This window comes from Chelonus insularis, unplaced genomic scaffold, assembly GCF_013357705.1.
Source record: "Chelonus insularis isolate UGA/USDA-ARS -01 unplaced genomic scaffold, ASM1335770v1 contig_85_pilon, whole genome shotgun sequence".
In the NCBI taxonomy this organism is placed as follows: domain Eukaryota; kingdom Metazoa; phylum Arthropoda; class Insecta; order Hymenoptera; family Braconidae; genus Chelonus; species Chelonus insularis.
Window position 1 is genome coordinate 589,960 of NW_023276773.1, and position 23,370 is coordinate 613,329.

Consider the following 23,370-nt stretch of genomic DNA (forward strand, 5'->3'; position numbering starts at 1 on the left):
TTTTTAATTGTTTTAAAAGTAAATAAATCAACTAAAAGTTTTAAATCCTTTAAAAATTATGCTTTCATCATAAAAATCATTCTAAAAAAATTTTGACAAAAATAATAGTTCCCTAGATTGAACTTTTGCGTTTGAATTACAACTGTGGTGGTTGCTGATATTGTATTAGAGTTAGCAGATACTTGTAACACTCAAGATCTATATATTTATTTCTATATACATAAAACATATACGTATGTATGTATATATAGAAAAGACAAGCGGCATTATTATTATCTTAGAGTAGAGGGTGAGGGTGAAAGAGAGGGCGAATACCCTCCGCATGTGAGATCACCATGGCAACCCCTCAACGGTACGATCCGCGGACACGCCGTCGTGTCCTGTTAACATGGCGACCGTTAAACTTGAAAATTCCTTCTACAACACAACACTATATACATCACCCAGCAATTGTGTTAACATTAAGTAACAAATTTTCACGCGTAGCCAACTGTTGAATTTATTTTTCATCATTTTAATAAATTTTCATAAACTCTATTTAACTCAATTCTAAACTTACTCTTCAAGAGAGCTTTTTATTTGTTTGAATCTTTAAAGATGTTACTTTTATTGTGATTGTGGGAAGAGTTGAAATTGATTTTAAGATAAAAATTCATTAGTAAAACAATTTAACTAATATATATATACGCAACTTTGGATTTAGGAGTAAATGAAATTTTTCGTGGGTCCATGGGGAGAAATTAAAAAGTAACCTCAGGCAAAATTAAGACATATTTTTTAATAAAGCTCCTGATACCGAAACTTTTTCTCTGTGCTTTCACTGCCTAACCAGTTAATATTCGAATTTATTGAATTAAAATGGAAATATCAATTTAAAATAAAAATTAAATACAAAATTTCGAAAAAAAAGCTCTGAAGCTTTTTTTTGATGCCAAAAATATTCAAAATTTTGACTCAAAAAAAGCTCTATCGGAAATTTAATATCCTTAAGGGATTCAAAAATAAATTTTATTGAATAATAACATCAATAAACAATTAATAACTCTTGAAATATTTTAAGTTAGCAATTTCATCATTATTACACTCAAAAAAATGATTCTACTTAATTATGAGAGCTTTTAGGAATGATAAAAGTGCATTTTATTCAAAAAATGCACCAAAAAAAATGAATGATTAAAAAATCATTGTTTTTAGTATTAACTGCAACAATTGTTGTAATTACTTATCACTAAAAAAAATTTGTAAATCATCAGATAGTACTTTTTTTTAACGAATACTTTATTCAGAAAGATAAAATAGAATCTACAGAAGTACTAAAGTATTTTAAAGCTCATAAAAAATGTATCAATGTACCTAGCATAACCAGCAACAATTGTTGCTCTCAATAGCACCATTAGCATAGCATGGATTTATCATTAACAGCTACCTGCATCTCGATCTCTAAGAGACAATAAGATAAAAAAAAATATACGCAAATGGTCGAGTTAGTAGTACAGGAAAAGAGAAAACGAATCCCACGGGACTATCGACTGCGCCCCAAGTCTCCAGGGGCAAGTCGATACTCTTGGGACAACCGTACTCCCACTCAATTTCTCCCTCGTACTTGCGCGCTTCTTCCTCTTTGCCCTCATACTTGAGCTCCTCATCACCTCTTTCTCCTTCTATCCTTTAGCATTCAACTTCTAAATACTTGGCGCACGCGCTTAGGATATATTCTGATAATGTTTGAATGTGCGTTGATACATATACCTCACGATATCTTCTATATTGTGGAGCTTTTTTTTTGTTAAGAGCAACATCAAAATAGGGACATTTTTTATTTTACTTTTCCCCCAAATATCCTAAAAAATAATATGTTTATAATTTAATTTGAAATTTAGAATGAACAGATGAAGCCAAATTTTAAATAGTAAAAATTTGATAAAAAGGTATGACGCGTCTGACTTAAGATTGACTCATACTACTTGGTTGTAACCTAAAAAATTTTTTTCTATTAAAATTGTTAGGATTTAATATTCATTGATAATTTATCACTGAAAACGAACTTTTAAGAGAAAAATAAAGTAATACAAACAATAATGTTCAAATTTTGATGAAAAAAAAATTTTGTAAAAGAATTTGGTGAAATTTTTTTCTAGCTTAGAATCTTTATAAAACATGGTATATACATGCCACAAAATTCTGAATAATTGAATGGCTTATTTCACTTATCCAAACGTACAAAGGTGTCTTTGAGAATAAATTCAAAATAAAATACCCGACATCAATAAAAAAAAAGAAGTTTTTTGTTCTATCTTATTTCTTTCATGAAGAAATGATGATTTTACTCAGATAAAATTGATTTATTTATGCATGTAAAAAGTGAATTAGATAAAGAAAAATTTTTCTGAGTGAATAAATATTTGAATAATTGATAAATACTTGAAAATTCGTGAGTAATATTTCTAACGGTTCTTTATCTTTGTATAAAAATTTCGCAAACTTGAAAAATATTATTCGGACAATACTTAGCCAACTAACCCTCTTCATTCTACCCCTGATGCTTTATAGCTGTCTCCAGAGACTTCCATTTTGACTCTGGGGATTAGGCGTGACTCCGCCTACTTGCACCCCAACATATATGGCAAAAGTTTTGTCAAGACGCATAAAGATGTTGCATTTGCTCAAGCAGAAGATCAGTAAAGAGAAAAGAAGCTTATAAAAGACATACATATATGTATACATTGATGAGTAACAATCTACTTGACATCAGTTTCCCGCCAAGATGTTGGCGCATGCCGCGCCATCACAATTAAAAGCTCGCGGCTAAAGCTTGAGATATTGATGATCCTTTTTGTTTCAAGCCAGCAAGGTGAAAGTACAGTTAAAGAGGTCAAAGTCAACTGACTCTGAAAACATTTAGAAATAGATTTTACCGACTCTCAAACGTCAGATAAATTTTTCCACAAAAAAAGCTCTCGACTTTAAAACAAGCTTTTTTCGACAAACGTAAAGATAATTAAGAACTAAAAAAAATGTCATAAATAATTGATTTTTTAGTTAGAAAAATGATTGACATTGACACGAGATTAAAATACCGATAGATGATTATGGTCCAGTAGTACAAATTGAGTTTGGTCAGGCGCGCAGTACGTACCACTACTACTATTGTATCTAAATGGATGTATATAAAATATATGTATGTGTATCTATATAAATATATGTATCTCGGTATACATATCGTAAGTCGAGACTGAGTTGGGATCTACAACGGCGGTTTTTGGGGTAACGGAGCTCCCTGGAGGCGGTAGGCTAAATATATCCACCCACTCGACAACCCTCAAGGGGAAATGTCAAGACAACATGGCCGACGCCCGTCATTCGACTATAACCACCGTTTATTACATATATGTATACACGTAGATACACACTAGTAACATTTTGTTACATTTAATTCCCTAGATTTTAAAGAAAAAATTCCCTAAATCACATTTCTCATAATAAACAATGGGAATTAATTTATTTAAGTAAGAAACAAATAAATGACTTGATATCAGAGTAATTTATTAAAAACGACGTAATAAAATGGAGGAAAGAAGAAAAAAAATTTGTAAGAATATCATTTGTTTTGTATCGCGTTCAAGACACGTGTGTGGAGGTATAGGTAAGATGAGGAGGTACGCGTGTAAGAGCGTCTATCGGAAAAAGCGCCGTTTGCCGTACATTTATTGCTTTTGCCACCCTTCGCGTTTTTCCTGCACCAGGTTACGATGTTATATTTGATATTGGATAGACTTCGTATACGTATCATTGACATCGTAAAACTTGCCGTAAATAATATTAAATAAATGTAATACGTTCACATAAAATAACGTTTACCTCTTCTCTAAACAATGAAAATTCCCTTCAATGACTTTAATATATAGTTTACATAAATAAATATTTTAACAATAAATATTAACTTATAATACTTTTTTTATGACACAAAATAAACGATATTATTAATAAAATACATATAAAACTTACAGAGATAAAAAAATCAATGAAATATTAGAAGATGATATTCTAAGAAAAAAATCGACTAATCGATATCTTCATATCGATTTGAGTACAATCGATTTAATTGTATCGGTACTAATTAATCAATTCAAGTAATATAATCAATTCAATATAGTTTTATCGATTTAATTACAATCGATTCCAGAAAAAATCGATTAATCGATATCTTCATATCGATTTGAGTACAATCGATTTAATTGTATCGGTACTAATTAATCAATTCAAGTAATATAATCAATTCAATATAGTTTTATCGATAGCTATTAATCGATTTAATTACAATCGATTCCAGAAAAAATCGATTAATCGATTGTTACAAAATCGATTAGACAAAAATTTTTATTTCTGATAATTTGAGTCAATTTTTTCTCCATTTTACTTGGAGATAAGTATTTTTATAAGCTCTATGAAATGAATTATTATTATTTATTCAAATTGTATGATGATATTGTTTGATAAATGAGAATTTTCACGTAATAAATTTTGTTTTTTTTCTTTTTTTTCAGGAAAATAAAAAATAAAATAGTGCATATCTTAGTACTGGTCTGTCGTAACTGTTATCTTGAGTTTAAACCCAACTGCATAGACGTATTTACAGCAGTCGTAAAATCCAAAAGTTAATTGAATTCTGAAGTGAAACCGATTCTACATCGATCACACGAAAGAAAAGCTATATCTCTATTTGTACTGAGGTGTAAGTGGTATTTTTTTTATATATATATATATATACATATGTGTGTATATAAAACTAACAGCTATTTTTTAAGAAAAAAATAAATAAAAAACTACTTCTAAAATTAATATGAATGAATTTTTTTAATTTTAAAATAATTTTTATTATAAATTTGTTTGAATAATAAAAGTGAGTTTTCTATGTGAGGGGTATTTTTTTGTTTAATGTAATACAAGAAATACTAATAGTTGAGGAAATCGTTAATTATAAAGAAATAAATGTCTCTCATTATAGAGAGCAACTGGATATATAAATACTGATAATCTACCGAGTCAAAAAATGGTGATAAAAAACAGAAGCGCTCGGAGCTATGTGCTTCAAGACCTTACTACATTATATTCTCTGTATATGTGATTTAATCCTATAAATTATATACACTGTTACAGACATTGTATTCAAAGTGATCTTATTTGTTTATCGTATTACAAAAAACAACATTATTTTACATTACATAATTTTGTAATTTTTTTTTAACAATGTAAATCGTTACAATAAATTTTTTACTCAATTTTTAACTCAGAAAAATCGTTTAAATAATTTTAAAAATTATTTGACATCATTTGTTTAAACAAAATGATCATTTATTTACATAAACAATTAAAAATAATTCTTTCCATTAATAATTACTTACTAATTCATCTCAAAACTATTTAATTTTTTTTTTTAATTTATCAAAAAATTAATTGCACCCAATTGAACAAAATTTTTTTAATTATTTAAATAAATAATTCAACGAATTAATGAAAAATATTGAATGTCATTGGTAAATTCATGTAATATTGTAAAAGAATGACATTAAAAATGATTAAAATGAATTTAAAGTTAATTCAAATGAGAGGAAAAGTTTTATAATAATTAAAATTTAGTCTCGGTTGTAAACTGATATAAATAAATAAATCAAACATTGCTAACAACAAATTCTGTCGTTTATCAATCAACATATAGATGGAGACATACAATTATTTTACAATACATTGATTTTTTTTAAAAAAAAAACATTCATTATTTTTTATCATAATTAATAATTACGATTGACATTAAGATCTTTTGTTAATAAAAATCAAGAAGAGTTGAAAATTAGTAACATTAGATCAATACTAATCTTACTTCCTGCTTGGATTCTTCATCTTTAATTAAATCAATTAATTTTCCAAGCAGTTCAAAATTATTTATACCATATTTTCATACACAAACATCTAAACCCCTTAGAAAAATAAAATAAATAAATAAAATATTTAAATATAGTGATAATGATAAAAAAAGAAATAACACGTAGCTAAAACATGCTGATAAAATTCAATCAAAACATTACCAGAAAGTCTCCACAATCACCAGATGCTTACCGAATCGCCCACCACATACAGATAACAACTCCGATAGCTAACGATCATCAATGAAATATTTACCATTTAATTAAAAATGATTTACAACAAGCATCAAAGATCCTAGAAGAAAAGCCAGAGGAGGAATATGAATAGGCGTAAAGCACAAGGCATCAAGGTTCTATTCACATTCAAGCAACGATCGTAATTGAGATTCACAGTAATCAATGCAGGAATTACCCTCATTAGGTTGACCGGCAGAATCAATTGATTGCTGCCAACTCAGTCCGTAGTCTCGAGCAGCAACAGTGTGTGAATAAGAGTCGACATTGGCAGTCGTGAGAGCTGAGAATGATGGACGAATTGTGCACAAGCGAGAGAGACTTGTCTTGAATGAGTGAGCTAGAGGTATATCAGAGGGACTGAGAGACGATGAAGCGAGCTATTAGATCGAAAAGCTGGTTGCAATGTAGAAGAAAAACTTGAAATCCGTGCACTCTTGACGAGTCTCTGAATATCATCAGCAAGAGAGAAAGAGGTATGGTAAATTAGTGGGCTGACGAAGAAGAGGGAAGTTACATAAAAGAGATGATGTATGTGTGTATGGAAGTGGTACCAATACCATGATGGAGATGGTACTGCCATTACTACCACTAGTCTCACTGGTGAAGCAAAAAGGAGTCTCAGACTTCGAGTGACAACTTAGCGAGCCAGAGATCACCTCAACGCCCGTCCATTCTCCATTCTGCTTTACAGGCCACACGCAGACTACTGCGTCCCATATGATATACCGGCTTGCATTCTGTTGTATTATACGTATTGACATGTACAATTAATCAGCCTTTATTTCCACTGGTCTTGTTGAGGTTGATGTTTATTTGGGTGGAAGGGACTTTAGTCGATAAATTTTGAGACTCTTATTGGTGGAATATTTGGGATTTATAGTTTGATGTAACTTAAAAATTGTTTAAAAAATTTATTAATCAAAATTTTAGTCTCTGATAGTCTCTTAATGATATTTTTTATTGAGACTCACATTTTGAGTCTGTTGTTGTTAGTCTCTTTAATTATTAGTCTTTTAATAAGTCTCTTGATCAAAATTATTAGTTAGTCTCTTTAATTATTAGTCTTTTAATAAGTCTCTTGATCACAATTATTAGTTAGTCTCTTTAATTATTAGTCTTTTAATAAGTCTCTTGATCACAATTATTAGTTAGTCTCTTTAATTGTTAGTCTTTTAATAAGTCTCTTGATCACAATTATTAGTTAGTCTCATTAATGTGGGATTTTATTGCTGATAAAACTTGTTTAATATCCTCTGAAAATGAATCAGTGAAAATTACTGCAAAATAGTGAATTTTTACTGATTGATTCTTGGAGAGGAATAATATAAAAGATAATTATTATTATCTTTATTAGACACCGTAATGATTTTTATGAACTTAGTACTGATTACTGTATTTAATTATTTTTATACATTTTTACTCCTTTTTTACGGAATCAGTAAAAATGACTGCGAATCAGTGAACATTCACTGATTTATTAAAGGAAGCTCTAATATATTTGTTAAATTTATTCTAAAAATTTTTTTCTACTTAATTTACAAAAAATTATGGTGATTATTTTTTATTTAAAATTCATTGTAAAAATTAAAGGAGCGTATTTTGTTTTTAATTTTTTTTTTTACCGTTTTTACTGAAAAGATGGCAAATTAGTATTCGATGAGGTTAGTAATGATTTCCAGTCTAGATAAAATAGCAAGAGAAATCGTTTTCACACATATCCATGCAAATCGAAATAACATTACTCGCAAGTGGTGCGGTTGCGTCGTGGTAAAACAAAAGTCGCGAATACTCGTGCCGCAAGGGGTAAAAAAAAATAAATGAGACATGGAAATATTCAGGGGCGGATAAAAGATATTCGGTCCTGATGGTTTTACTGCGATACATATATATAGATCATGCCTTCTATCGCCTAAGGCTAGCACTGAAATGTGTACATATATATGCTATGTACCTGTGGATATAATAAATACACTTTTCTACAACATATGGCGGTGAATAATTTTTCTATCAACATATGACGACTTTAGATCGACGTCAATGAAGCTTATTAAAATAAAGAACATTTTAAACCTCACTTTTTCGAACTTATTTACAGAGGAATAATCATTCTTTTTCCATCCTCGTTTAACAATGAATAATTTTTAACCCTAGTTGAATAAAAAGTTATTTTCTACCCTTGTTTGACGAAAAGAAATTTTTAATTCTAATTCAATAATAAGTTCTTTTTCATCCTCGATTAATGATTAAAAGTAATTTTTAATTCGTGTTTAATAACGAGCATTTTTCAATTCTAGTGTAATAATGATTAATTTTCTGCACTACTCAACAATGTTTAAGAAACGATTCCAAAAAAAAATTTTTTTTCTAATTATTCTGTTTCAGATAAATTAATTTGTTAGTAGCTGTTGAAGTTGAATAACTCGTTAACACTGAATTTTAATCAGTTGAGAACAATGAGTGTTTTAGATAAATTATCAAAAAATTAAAAGAGTATTACTAATATAAATTAAGAATGACAGAGATAAAATACTCGGAGATATTTTTTAAGCATAAATCAGTGAAAATAGGTAAATAGGAAACAATGATTCATAAGCACGAATTTCACTTTCCTCTCATCTGGTACTATTTTCTCTATTGTACGCCGGGAAATTAATATAAATCATATTTATCTACACTCTAGTTATATATACCTACACGTTTACAGACCATTCTTTTATACATACATGCAATTCTCTATAACAGATTATCACGAGTGTTTTCTTTGTATTGCATAACATTAATTGTTTGTATCAAACTCTAATAATATCATATTTTTAGACTGTTATATTTTATCTGATCTATTAAAAGAATTCTCGAATGGGTAGCTTTTCGTCTGTGTAAAAAATGACTCTTTTTTGCACCATAAATTTAATTAGTCACGAATTTACTTCGAATTCAAACAAATTTTTTTCTAAAAATAAATTTTTGTTTTTTTTTTCGCGAATATTTTTTTTAATTCTTTCTAAGTATTTCATATAATTGTATTGTCAATTGATCGTAGTCTCATTTAGCACGGGCTTTTAACATTTAATTAATTAAAAAGCTCTGGACAATGAATTTTATAAATTAGTTTCTCGACAAATTTATGTAAAATAAACTGCGTTAACGGAATAAAGCTGAGAATTTACAGTGAAAAATGATGTTAAATAAAATGAAATAAACAAAGCAAGCAAAAGGATCGTTTTGTCAGTCGTGAATCATTCGATTTCAAGCCACGCAAATCCAATAAAGTGCCTGTATAGCATCAGATGTCACTGCGCTGCTCAACTCTATTTTAACCGAATAACGTACGGTAGGGATATATATTTATGTGTGTGCTAGGGATCTATAAAAGAGCCGGAAATAATTCGAATACTGATTAAATTAATAATTTCATTATTTCATAATCCAGACTAGGAAAAGCAAGGATTATTTTTCATTACTTTCGATTATTTATATTTTTTTAATACTAAACAACTTCAAATACTTATTTTTATCAATTGAAAAAATGATCTAAACAAATAAATAATAATATTAACCAACAAAAAAATATTTATGAAAATTAATTAAACAATAAATACTTTAATGACGTAATTATTTTTATAATAAAAATTATTAAACAATTTTTAATTTTCTTTTTGAAGATTTATTTACAATATTTATGTTTTTAATGTTTGTTAATTTATTTAATTGTGGATAATTATTGTATTTTATTGTTTAAAAAAATTAATAACTCTTAGATATATGTAATAATTTTAATGCACAAACGAAGGGAGTAATCCACATAACCACAGAATGAATAAGGGTGCATATATTGCCTCTAGGCTTCGCTTACATAATTATTATTCCAACCTAATCATTAAAGTTAAGAATCCTCGAGCCAAATACACTCAAACATGTCTCTCCAAGCGCATTATTTATCCCACATCATTAAAGACCTCTAAAAACACTCACTTTACAAAATAAATCATCTAAAACATTTAAACTAAAATATGTGTAATAAATCCTGAGAACAAAAGCTAGTTTTCTAGTATAAAATCGATATTTCGAGTTATCGATTGTATTTAGTCGAAAATCGATATTTTTTTATCGATCGATATAAAGTCTGTTCAACGATTGTCGAACATTTATGTTGGTAGCAATTTAAATTTGAAATTTCGATATTTATTTATTCGATTATTTATAATATCAATTATTCACAATCGATTTATTGATAGTATCGTGGTTTTGGTTCTTTATTGAGTACAGTATCGGAACAATCGACCACTGCAAATCTCAAAATTTGGAAGTGTTTTAATGTAAAACACTTTAAATGTTTTAAAATTACGTCACCCATTTGATTAACATTGTAGTCACTTTTTAAACACTTCCAAGTATCTAAAAAGTGATTGAAATAAAACACTACGATTTCCAGTGATTAGATGAAATACTCTAGATGTTTTGAGGAGAAAAAATGAAAAAGTTAGTCCAGGCTCAATATCGATGTATTCAAACAATTGTTTTTTGTCGAGCTGCGGTTTCTTATCTCTAATTAGATTATAACCTTAAAGGATGCCCATGCATCCTCTGTCCCCACTAGTAGATGACGGAATTGTTGTATACTACACAAGATCCAGAAATTATTGTAATTAAATTGTAAAAATCATTTTCAGTGTTAGAATTAATCAGGAATTTCTTTGAAATAATTAATGATGTTTTTCAAAAAGTAATTGATGAAAAATAGAAACAATTCAGTTATGAATAAGATGGTTTTTTTATCATGTAAATACATAATTTTAAGTTGTGAGTATATATATTAATAAAAAATGAAGAATATTCAATTGAAGTTACACGATATATATGGAATAAACTTGTTGCAGTGATGCGCGTGCGATGTATATACGGAAGTAAATGGATGTATAAATGTGTAAGTGTATAAGTATGAGTATGTGTGTGTGTAATATGGTAAGCCGCATAGCAAGGGTAAGCTACAACCTGCACGTTTCGTCTTTACATTCGCATAATAAGATTCCTTTAATGGCATTACATGCCTCATTGGCAGTTGGCAAGTTCACAAAGTTTCAAACTGACTTTGCAGCTAGTTAAACTCAACTTTGAATGGAGTAGAACTATATAGTTACGATCTTATCATTTCTGACCATTTATCTGACACCACATGTTTATACAAACATCTAAATATTAACCAGATCAATATTCGACATTTCAGCTGTACAATATCCAATTTTAAACGATTTCAATAATTTCTTTTATCATCTAGAAATTAACTTTCTCATACTTTATAAAACTTGATTAAAAATTAATTCTTTTAATCAACAAATTCAACAATAAACTAATCAGTAGATAAATAAATTTATATTTCATTGTCTTGGCTTTAATTTATTCAAAAAAAAAAAATTTATCATTAAATAAAACTAAAGAAAACAAGTTTGATTAATAACAAATAAATATTTTTTTTTTATCATTCATTAATAATAATTTTCATGATAAATAAGCATTTAATTAAAATTATTAGTGATTCCATATTCAAACAAATCAAATTTTTTTCCAAGACTTAAAGAAAAATTTTTATCAATAAAAAAAACTAATGAGATAAAATTCTTAATAACATTGTAAAAATGGGTTAACAGTGAAGACTAGTATGTTGAGAAGATGATAGTAGTAAAGACAGTTAAGGTGAGTAAGAGAAAAAAATTCACGTGATATATTTGTATATTGATAAGCGTATCTTAAGATATGGCACGGCCTTATGGCTGTTCTGTAAAAAATCCGGTGATTCTTTCGGGTGTCTTCGGAGATGATATTTGCTCGGATCAATCCATATGGTTGCCATAGCAACCGGTCAGCCCAGGCTCTTGTCCACCCTCTTGCCCTTAAGTTCAGAGCAAAGGCCGAAGTCTCGGTGGAAACTGACGGCCCTACGATCCAATGGACAAGCGAGAGTCTTGAGAGGATGAAACGTTGTTACATATAACACCTCTACTAATACATATACACAAATCTCTAAGCTTCATATGTACCCAGTATACATAAAATACTATCATTTTTACGTGTTTTATAATTTTACGGTCATTTTACGTCAAGAAAATTTCCGTTATTTTACTTAAGATAATTGACTGTTATTTTACGGTTATTTTGCATTTAATAGTCTTTTAAAGAAATAAATCTCACAATATATTCGACTTTCATTGTAAAAAATAATTGGAGAATGTAGTGATGATATTAAATGTTAAGGTCATGAGCTTGCAAGCTCATGAAAAAAATTTCAAGGAATTTCTTGAAATGTCTTTTAATAGCAAATCAATGTGATAGTGAGCTTTCGTGTGCTTGCAAGTTCTATGAAAAAAAAATTATTTTAGAAATGAATCAATCATTTTTATTGAATAATTGTGTAAAGAAATTGTTCGGAATGTTTTTAGTCCTAAATAGAGGACATTTATTGAGTAGGATTTCTCAACGGTATTTTATTCACTGGTTATTTTTCCATCTCGTCAACAGGCATAGAGTTGGTTTCTTACGCGTATTCTACATGCAAATTTATCGAGATCCTTCGGACACAACTGGTGTGCGCACGCGTAAGAGAATTGTAGTCCCTCGGGATAGGATCTACGAGGACTAAAAGCGCTTCCTTGTACTGTCACTTCGTTCTGGTAGAATCAATCGCATAAATTTTCGGCTGATTGAGGTGTTACCTGTATATATTACATATACATATAAATTTATTGATTTTAAAAAAAATGTAAAGCATGCAATTGGAACATTCATATTATCTCTTACAATTTTTGTTCATCTCATTGCATTAAAAACATTTGCAACTTTTCCAAGTTATTTCACTGATTAAAATTAATAAATAATAAATGAATGGATCACATGAAGCATTAAATTTGCGAGACAATTTCTTATACATTACCCTAAACCTCATTCTTCTTATAATAGTTAGAGCCTATTACACAAGTGGCATATTTTAATCGAAGCCCTAGGAATAATTGAATTGGTCTGCACGCGACCCTTTAAGTGGCCCCTGATGACCACCGTGTACGAGGATTGTGTGTTATAAATGTTCCTAATATACTAATATGCTCTTAAGTTGGCGGTGGTCTTTGAAGTTCCAACTAACCACCTGTTTTCACATCAAATAAATATGTAATACCAAACAGCCACATTTATGTATAAGGGATACTAACATATCTTGATGACTTTACATGGGTCCGGATTCGGAATTGAGCACCAATTAAACCATCAAGTTAGTTTATCATTTAGGAATACATCAAGAAAGTCAACTACATACATGGAAAATCGAATCCTAGATCAGGAGGAGCAAGAGAAAGAGAGAGAGAGAGAGAGACAATTGCCATTTAGAGTCATCCACCGTGTCTCAATCTGGAGATATACCCTTCTAGCTATCGTCGAGCCGTGACGCTTGGCATCTGTTCCACGTGGGGTTACTTGCACACAACATGGTACTCATGATCATGTGGATGGCTAGAGGCACAGGGTAATGAGTACACCAATGACATCACAATGAAAGATGCTTGGAGATCTTGAGAGAAAAAAGGAGGTTGGAGATTGAATATTAGAGGATGAGTTCAGCATGTCGATGAGGAAGCATTGGCTGGTGATTTTTCATTCATTTAAGCTCAAGCGCACATCAATATACATTAAGCTGATCGTCAGGTTTCCCTGCTATTGATCACTTATATTCTCGTGATGATATCAACATAGGTCTGGAGTTGGAGCTATTTTTTTTCAAAGGTAAGAGTAATTTATTATTAAATCAATTTAATTTTTATTGCTCAATTATTATTATTATCAATTGGAACTTTTTTTAATTAATAATTAATTTTAAATGTTAAGATTACTTTATTTTTAATGATAAATTTAATTTGTTTATACATAGAATTCATTGTAAAATAATTTATTATTAATAAGTACTGACTCCATTAATTTAATTAGCATCGTAGTCTCTTATTAAACACATTCAAGTGCATAGAAATAAGACACTTTTGAATTTTAAATTCGCAAGATGTGTGCTGTCAATCCGCAATGATGTAAAATGTAAATTATTAATTTTTTAAATTTCCCGCATAAATGAAATAACCAATAAGAACAAGAGTCAATTATTTTTTCGATATATTTCGATTATTAGCTAACTTCATGTGTCCATATAAAATCAAAGATGGGATTCCCTAATCTATATACTTAACCTTCAACAGAGATTATCATTATTGCCATTTATACTTGGAAATTTATTGTTAATAAGTAATATTAATATTTCCATAAATAAAATTTATTAATAGAAATTATTGTGAATAAAAGAAAGGAGAAATTGATGATAAACATGAATATTTGAGGGGAAAAAAAGTGAAAAGAAGTGTATGGTGTCATTGGTATCACAATGCTCAGATTGTACAGCAATTAAAGTATTCTTTGAAAATGAGTATAGCGTATATCGAGATAATTCTCAACAGGAAATAACCGTAAGAGAATCACGAAGCGCGTCTTGGAGTACCGCTAAGATTTCCCATCGTTATAAGACTCTTGGGTGTCCTTGAGAATCTGCTATAGGCCCCAACTCGTCGCGGTAAAGTAGTCTCAAAACTCCGCTTGAGACTTTTTAAAGAAAAACCAAGTAAAAGCGAATTACCTAAAGATAACTACACGACAGAAGCCTGCTATTGTAATATACATATACATTTTATAGATCCTGTCCTTGTAGATTTTATAAATACCTCCCAAAGATAAAATTATCTTACATACAACTCATTTTATATCGACATTAAAAATGTCCTTTATTATAAATATTAAATATTCTCTTTTTTTCTTTATGTCTACTTAATTGGCTGGTTAATTTTATAAAACAACGAATGGTCTCGAAATATTTTTGTGGTTTTGTAAATTGATTGTTGGTGAATTTATCGTTATTTAATGGATTATATTCTCTAAAACTGTTCAGAATTCATAAATATTATGAAGGAAACAGAGAAAAACAGATGGAGAATAAGGAAAAAAAAATACTTTATAGTATCTCCTGATTGAATAAATCGCAAGTCTACAACGAAAATATATATACTGTATAATGCACGATAATTTATACTGCAGGCTCAAGACTTATTACGATTCAAACGAGACAGAGGCAAAAAATGAATGTATATAAACATTGAACAAAAAAAAAAAAAAACAAATCTATTAAAATACCTTTTTATTATTAACAACAAATTATTTAATGATCACTAGCAAGAAGAAAATAGATAATAAACTCAGTCGATAAAGAATAAAAAAAATTATTATCATTTATTTAAATATAAACAACATATTATTGCTAATAAATACACATGACTTTGAATAATTGCAATTTGTTATAAACAAAATAAAATTTTTTATTGTTTAAATCCACTGAGAGTTATATTCACACCAATAGAACGATTGTCAACACACTAAAATGCACCTAAACTCATTTTTAAAAAAAAAAAAATTACCGACTGTTGGTAATGAGTTTTTTCAAAATTTAATCATTATTGAGTGTTTTATGTATTTAGAACGATGTTAATGTAGAATTAAAATTGTTTTAAGTATTTATTTGTTGATAATAATGAGAGATAATGGATTATTATGATATCAATTGATCAAAGAAATGTCAATTGATGTCCCAATTAATTCAATAACAAAGCCTGCAATAAAACGAGCAAATAAATTGCGGGTATTTATCCATCATCTGGTGGTTTTTTTTCAACTAACCGGTACCGGTGGATAGTCATTCATCGGTCTGTAAATCCTGCACTTTCTCCCTTAACGCCTGGGCAAATAGGCAATATGTACACACTGCACCAGCCGAGTATACCCCTAGTGTGTTAGTGGGGTGCAGAAGATGGGTCCCAAAGTGTATATATAGGGTGGTAGTTTGTATTGTCGGTTTATTCTAAGGGTACTTATATATAAAAAAAAAGTAGGGTGTGACAGACGTCCTGTTACTAGAGTAGAAGGTTAGCCATCATCCCATATGCTACCTAAGAGTATCTCTCACTCCTCTTCTATTTTATGTACTTTATTATGCAGGGTACTCCAACGACCCTGTGTTTTGATTGTACTAATAGAGTTAAAAAATAAGCAAATTTCAGTGCTTTTCTTTTTAATGCTATTTGTTTTGACTATTTAATTGTCATAATGGGGTGCGAAATATTTTATGGCTATGAAAATACATTTAAGGTTTAAATAATTATTTTTAATTTTTTAATTATTTCTTTTTAAAGTCTGTCCCGAGTCAAAAAAGTGTGACTCGTTTTATCTTGAAGTAAACTATTTAGACAGAATTTGGTCTGATTTAAACATTCTTTTATTCTAAATGTCTCAATTAGTCTTCATAATCCTATTTACATCGAATCTTCACTAGTCTCATTTTATCCTAAATATTTTCAATCATATTAAATTGATTTTATTCTCAATGTTTTCAATCATACTATCTTCATTTTGTATTCATTTAACATGTCTTTACCTCAAATGTTTTATTTAGTTCTCATAAGCCTTTATTAACCAAATCCCACTTAGTCTCAGATAGGCCTCAATGTTTCTTGTCACACCAGCCTTTTTTTAAACTCATTTTGCTTACTCAATAAAGTCCCAATAACGTTTCATGTATCTCATTCTGTCCTCATTTAATGGACCAAACAATTTTCAAACAGAACTCATTTTTTCCTCAATAACAACAAAATGAGACTTTTTTGAGGACAAAGTGAGATTTAAAAAAAATCTAAACTTCTCAAAAGTCTCAAATTGTCTTAATAATGGAAAACCGCGGATAAAATAAGACTTTTTAGTCCTATAGTCTCAAATATATATTGAAATTCGATTAAAGACTAATTGAAGACAAAATGAGTCCCAATTTTTCGACTCGGGTGTAGAATTTTTGAAGGAAAAGTTGGTAATTATATAGTATTACTTCGTCACTTTCAATTCCTTTGCTCCAAATTATAACAACCCCTTCCCCGCCCCCACCTCATTCCTCCTATCTTTATTTGTTCACGTGTTATTTTTTCAATAGTGCAAATGTACTTCGTATAATAAATTCCATTAATCACTGCAAAAACAAATCGTGTTCCGATGAAATTGAATTAATAATGAAATCATGATTTTCAAAACTTTAACATAAAAAAAAAAACGAATTACCAAAAAATTTTAAATATTTTGAATAATTGAAATCATTAATTGTAAACAAATAAATTCTTAAAGACAAATCAATTAAAAAATAATTCCCCTTTTAAAATCCGCTATTAAAAAATTAAAAAAAAAAAAAGGAATTGAATAAATCTAGAATCAGAAGTATCTCGAATCTTAAATGCAGATATGACACTTTTTCCACGATGAATTTAAAAAACAATTAGCATGAATAATGATGATATATAATAGCATTTAGACCTAGTCTGCAGTTACAACTGCAACAGTAGCGGCATTCAGCCATTGTCGAGTCCCCAGAGTATACCCGTACTCTATAATTACGAAAATTTTGTCTCTATTTCGACTGTTGTGGTGTTCACGTGTTATCTCTCCGGCTCGTGATTCGAAAAAACAGAAAATGTCGACAAAAAAAATTGAACAATGTGACGAGCGACCGGGAATAACGGCCAATAACGCTAGTGCGGACGATCTAGTAGCGTGATTGGTTAACTTTGTTTCGTCGTGCACCATTCGGTAACCCTTTAATTTAAGCATCCATCATATAGCTTACACGAGCCATATATTCTACTGTTCTTACACTATTGCATACTTTTTTAACTAATTTTTTTTTTATTAACAAAAAAAAATCACTTCCACTAGATTACATTTTTTCCAATGCATATTCATTGAAAATAATTTCAATAAAAACCTACCGGTTGAATTGAAATGATGATGTTGATGATGTATATTTTTTTTTTTGATTACTGAGTTAACTGTTATATTGTTGTGTATATATTTTATACTCATGGCTGTCGTGTTCTGTGTGTGCAACAATCAATCGTCACTTGAATTGATCGCAAGAGAATACACATCAGAGCGTCAAACTGACGTCACAATGACGTACGAATTGTCAATCAGTCGCACTTGTAGTGTTAATGAATGCAAATTTCTACAAATCTATACATGTAGATATATTTATCGGCATTGATGAGAAATAGAAATTTTCACTCCAATTAGATTAAAAACACTAGCCTTTTCTGTGATACTGAAATCATCAAAATTATTGTTGATAAACAAAAAAATTGTCTAGCTTCACTATGGAGTGTCTACATGACGAACTTTCCATTACAGAATCCCCATTGATGGTTTAAGTGCAACCCATTAGTGTATTTAATCAATAGAAATTTATTTTAATTGTTTATAATAAATTCCAATTGTTATAAACAATCTGTGATTATAAAAAAAAGCAATTGACTATTGACAATAATACTTTGTAAGCATTGATTTTATTTCTCACCAATTATCACCTATTTTAATTGTTTAAAAACTATTTTCAATTGTTTATAATAAATTTCAATTGTTATAAACAATATGTGATTATAAAAAAAAGCAATTGACTATTGACAACAATACTTTGTAAGCATTGATTTTATTTCTCAACAATTATCACCTATTTTAATTGTTTAAAAACTATTTTCAATTGTTTATAATAAATTTCAATTGTTATAAACAATATGTGATTATAAAAAAAAGCAATTGACTATTGACAACAATACTTTGTAAGCATTGATTTTATTTATCAACAATTATTACCTATTTTAATTGTTTAAAAACTATTTTCAATTGTTTATAATAAATTTCAATTGTTATAAACAATATGTGATTATAAAAAAAAGCAATTGACTATTGACAACAATACTTTGTAAGCATTGATTTTATTTATCAACAATTATTACCTATTTTAATTGTTTAAAAACTATTTTCAATTGTTTATAATAAATTTCAATTGTTATAAACAAAATCTTTCTTCTAAAAAATGTTTATAATTTTTTTAAATTATATTGTGTTGATATGAACGCTATTAACTATGAATATCCATGATTTAATTGATACTTTTTCAAAATGAATCAGTGAAAATGACTGGAAATCAGTGAATATTCACTGATTTCCAGTGTCAATCCCATTATTGATTTATGAAGCGATAGAATAGACACTGGCAATCAGTAAATATTTACTGATTTTTTTCAGTGAAAAATGATAATAAAAACACTGATTTAACCAGTGATAATTCCATCAGTGAAAATACACTGCTTCTCAGTGGTTTTTACTGATTCATTTTTAGAGAGTCAACAGAGAGATGTAATGAAACAATCAACTGCTAAATAAGCATCATCTCCAAACTATCCTAAAAATCATCAGAGCACCAATCATCAACATCTACCAAACCCTGAATACTAAACAGACCAAGTGGTGGTACCAGAGTGTGCTCATGAACCCGCAAAAAATCAGGATTAAAAACAAAAAAGGCAACAAAGGATGAAAGAGGCGTAGATCTCCTTCATTCATCAACAAGCATCATACTTCAGGTGGTGCTGTTGATGGCTTAGGGATTTATGTTTGTACTTTTCGTCCAGCTGAGTGAGCATGTCACAATCGACGATAGTTGCCTCAATCAAAGTGGTATTGATACCCACTGCTGTCCCCTTGCTTTGCCCATTGTGTGGCTTCAGATCCAACTAGTTTTTTTTTTTGTCCTTTAGTTAATATTTTTGTGGCTTACGTTGTTCTCATTGATGACAACAACGACCAAATATCGTCACAATAAAACCGACGAAAAAAAAGTAAACAAAACAAAAAAAAATAAATAAACTGGTGAACTAGAAATGAATGTGCAAAATATTATTTATTGTCCTAAAGATATTTCGGTTGAGGATCACTGTGATGCACAAGTCGTCCTCTTGAATACTATATATCTCAGCTGAGATCCCATGGGATCTGCTTCCTCCCTACCGCCGTTTCTCCTATCAGTTCGGAGCTAACATTCGCTAACATTCTATATAGCTAGCTATTCGGGTGATATCAAACCCTGCGCCCTATACTTGACGTTTTTTCACTACCCTCGTGGATATCTTTCGGGTGGAGATAATGATTTTAAAAGAAAGCTTCGTATGTGATGATGAAACAAATTATTAACCACGTGACTACTAGTAATGTTACTGATTTAGACACTTCACTTACCGGTCAATTATCACTGGATCACTTGGAGTTTCGTTCCGGTTACCACAACTCTTCTTATCACAGCATCGACTGTAACAAAAAAAAAACTTATTCGTACTGATAAACATTTTTTTTTGGAATATTTGAGCTTTTGGAGCTTTTTTGAGCTTTCAGTGACAAAAGTAGAGCTTTTTTTGTAGATACTTTTGATTCAAACAACGTATTTTTGATGTTAAAAGTAAGTGATGAGCTTGCAACAAAATTAAGTAAGGACAAAATTTTAAATAATGATTAATTAATTTGTTGGTTTAATTTTGAAGAGTAATTATGTATTTAAGGAGCTTTTGGAATCTTTAATTACATTTATGACAATTGAGAAATTAATTTTAAGTATTTCATAAGCTTTGAATTGGATTAGTTGTGTTAAATAAAAAGTGAGCTTTTAGAGCTTAATTAATTTATTAATGATAATTAATTTTTAATAACAAAAAAAGCTCTATTAATTTTGAAATAATCAAAAGGAAAAAAAATTACTGTTGTTATTGAAAGTACAAAATTGAATTTATTATTGAGCTTGCAGTAAAATGGAGTGAATTAAAAATTAATGATTAATTATTAAGAGCAACTTTGAGATATCGTAGTAAAATGTTTATTAATTTAATTTTATAAAGTAGGAAATATTTGATCAAATCTTTTCTCTCTGACACATCCGGTCCCTTGTCGAAATAATAATTGAACATATAAATAAATTGAATTATCTTTTGATTCATGATGTATTCTAGAAAGCACATATCGTAAAGAAAAACGTCAAAAGTTGCGAAAGTGCGGCTAAAAACTAACCACCCCACCGACTAGGCCCTAGGGATTTTGGCGGGATAAGGTATAGGCCTTACATATATGTATATAGTGAAGCTGAATAGCAGGACAAAGTCCCAAGGGTTAAGGTCTATATGTTCGACTACACTGTTTTGTTACTACTACTTTTGGTACGACTAGTTTGAGTGAGTCAGCTCTTGGCTAAGTAAGCATATGGATAACGCACTGTCTTGTGTGTATATAGCCAACACTCCTACGACACATTGATGCCTCGCCTCGTTATGTTTATAGTTTACTACCGCAAGCTGGATGCAGATTACAACGCTATTCACTGGTGTAGTATGTGTGTCTAATGAAGAGGCATATGGTCTATTTTTATGGGGTGGATACACTAGTTTGGAAATACATTTATCAAAAAGCACAAAAAATCTGTCACTTTTTTTTCTTTACGTATTTTTAATTCAATGAATATAAGTAGTCTTTTATTTTTATCTCGACTTGCAAAAGGCTAGTGACTTTATTTTAAACAAATAATGATAATGAATTAAAGTTTTAATTGATGTTGATAATTAATTTTTTGTTAATAAGTAAATAATGAAATTAGCACTTTTTATTTTTTTATCCGAAAAGTAATGACATTTAATTGATATTGAGGTGCTTTATATATTGAGCATAAATATAGCTTTTGATTAAGATGAAAAAAAATCGAAAAAGTTTATTTGTTGATTAACTACAATCAATTGTTTAAAAAATAGTGGTACTTTTTATATAAACAATTAAATATCTCGGGAATTATTTATCGTAGAGAATTGAGACTGGTCTCATTTTATTCCTCATAAAAATCTCTAAAAATTATGTCTGACATGTTTTCATCTCCGATGCGTTGTTTTTAAGATATTTAATAAAAAAAGATGTAAAGGGATCTTTTTTATTGTTTAAACAAAAAAAAGCTCTATGGGACACATGATTATGAATATTTTTTACATTCTTTTATTTTCAAAAAAAAGTTCTGAAGCAAAATCAGTGAGTATTAAAAAAATTCCCCAATTTTTAGATCGTATTGACTCGACTATTATACCTTCAATGAATTTTTTATTTCAAAATCATTAACAAAAAATTGTTTTTATATTTCATTTCCTCATCATGATCATAATTAAATACAACATCTGTCTCTTTGAAGTCTACAAAATAAAATACAATGTCAGATAAAATTAGTAAATAATAAATAATAAATTAATAATAAACTTTAATGTAATTAATACTCTTAATTATTGTTTATAATTTTAAAAAAAAAATCCATCGATAAAATAAATGTCTGCTAAAGTTTCAACACATTTATTTCTATTCCAAGTGAATCATAAAGAGAACGACATCATTGAAATATTTTTATTAACCTCATAATCATAAAACAAATAAAATTAAATAATCAATATACCTGCACATGACTTCGTGGGTCAACAGGACTCGACACATTTCTGGATTTTTGTCTTGTCCTTCGTACATAATCGCCTGTAACACAAAGACATCCAAGCTGAATCATTATAAACAACAATTATTACAAATAATAAACAAAACAATAAATAAATAAGTCAGATGAAAAACAATGAGAGAGATAAGAATTGTTTGTTCAAAAACCAAAAATGATTTGGAATAAAAAATATATTTATGGAAATACACATGTATTGATAAGCAGAGTGAGATGTATTGCCCCTCTTCATACAGGATGATCAAGTAAGCTCTTCTGGGCGGTGCAAGCAAATCCGTTAAGCCTTCTTTACAGTGTTCTGATTGATTTTTATTTAATGACAACACATCGACGATGAAGGAGACTGTGGGACAATAAGCAACATATTGCGAATTTATATCATGAGGAGGGGATTTCTTGTAATTGATATTTATCAAAATATATTATTTATTCCGATAATAAACAACTATCTTCAATATTCAAACAACAAGTTCAAACAAAATAATGACCTCTGATGTGGATAATTTAATTATTATAATTAACAATAATAATTAAAGAGGGAGAAAAAAAAATTTTAATTAACGATAAATTAATTTAAATGTTAGTTTATGAAGAAAAGAAGTCATTATTAATGAAAATAATGGAAAGAATTAAATTAATTAAATGGAAGAGTTTCAGTGGAATTTTTTTAATAGGTTTAATAAATAAATAAATAGAAAAAGTAATGATGATTGTTGGAGATTATTTTAATCGATTGTTAGAATTACTAAG

At 29.0% G+C, this 23,370-nt stretch overlaps 1 protein-coding gene across 1 annotated transcript in view; it reads right to left on the reverse strand.

The window, feature by feature from the left end:
• kn (EBF transcription factor knot) overlaps nucleotides 1-23,370 on the reverse strand; it is a 52,452-nt gene that overhangs the window by 11,481 nt on the left and 17,601 nt on the right. The window contains exons 5-6 of the mRNA XM_035090644.1: nucleotides 22,570-22,643; nucleotides 20,340-20,408 (exon numbers count right to left, since the gene is read on the reverse strand). Coding sequence (XP_034946535.1) covers nucleotides 20,340-20,408; nucleotides 22,570-22,643 — 143 coding nt within the window. The remainder of the gene's footprint in view (nucleotides 1-20,339; nucleotides 20,409-22,569; nucleotides 22,644-23,370) is intronic.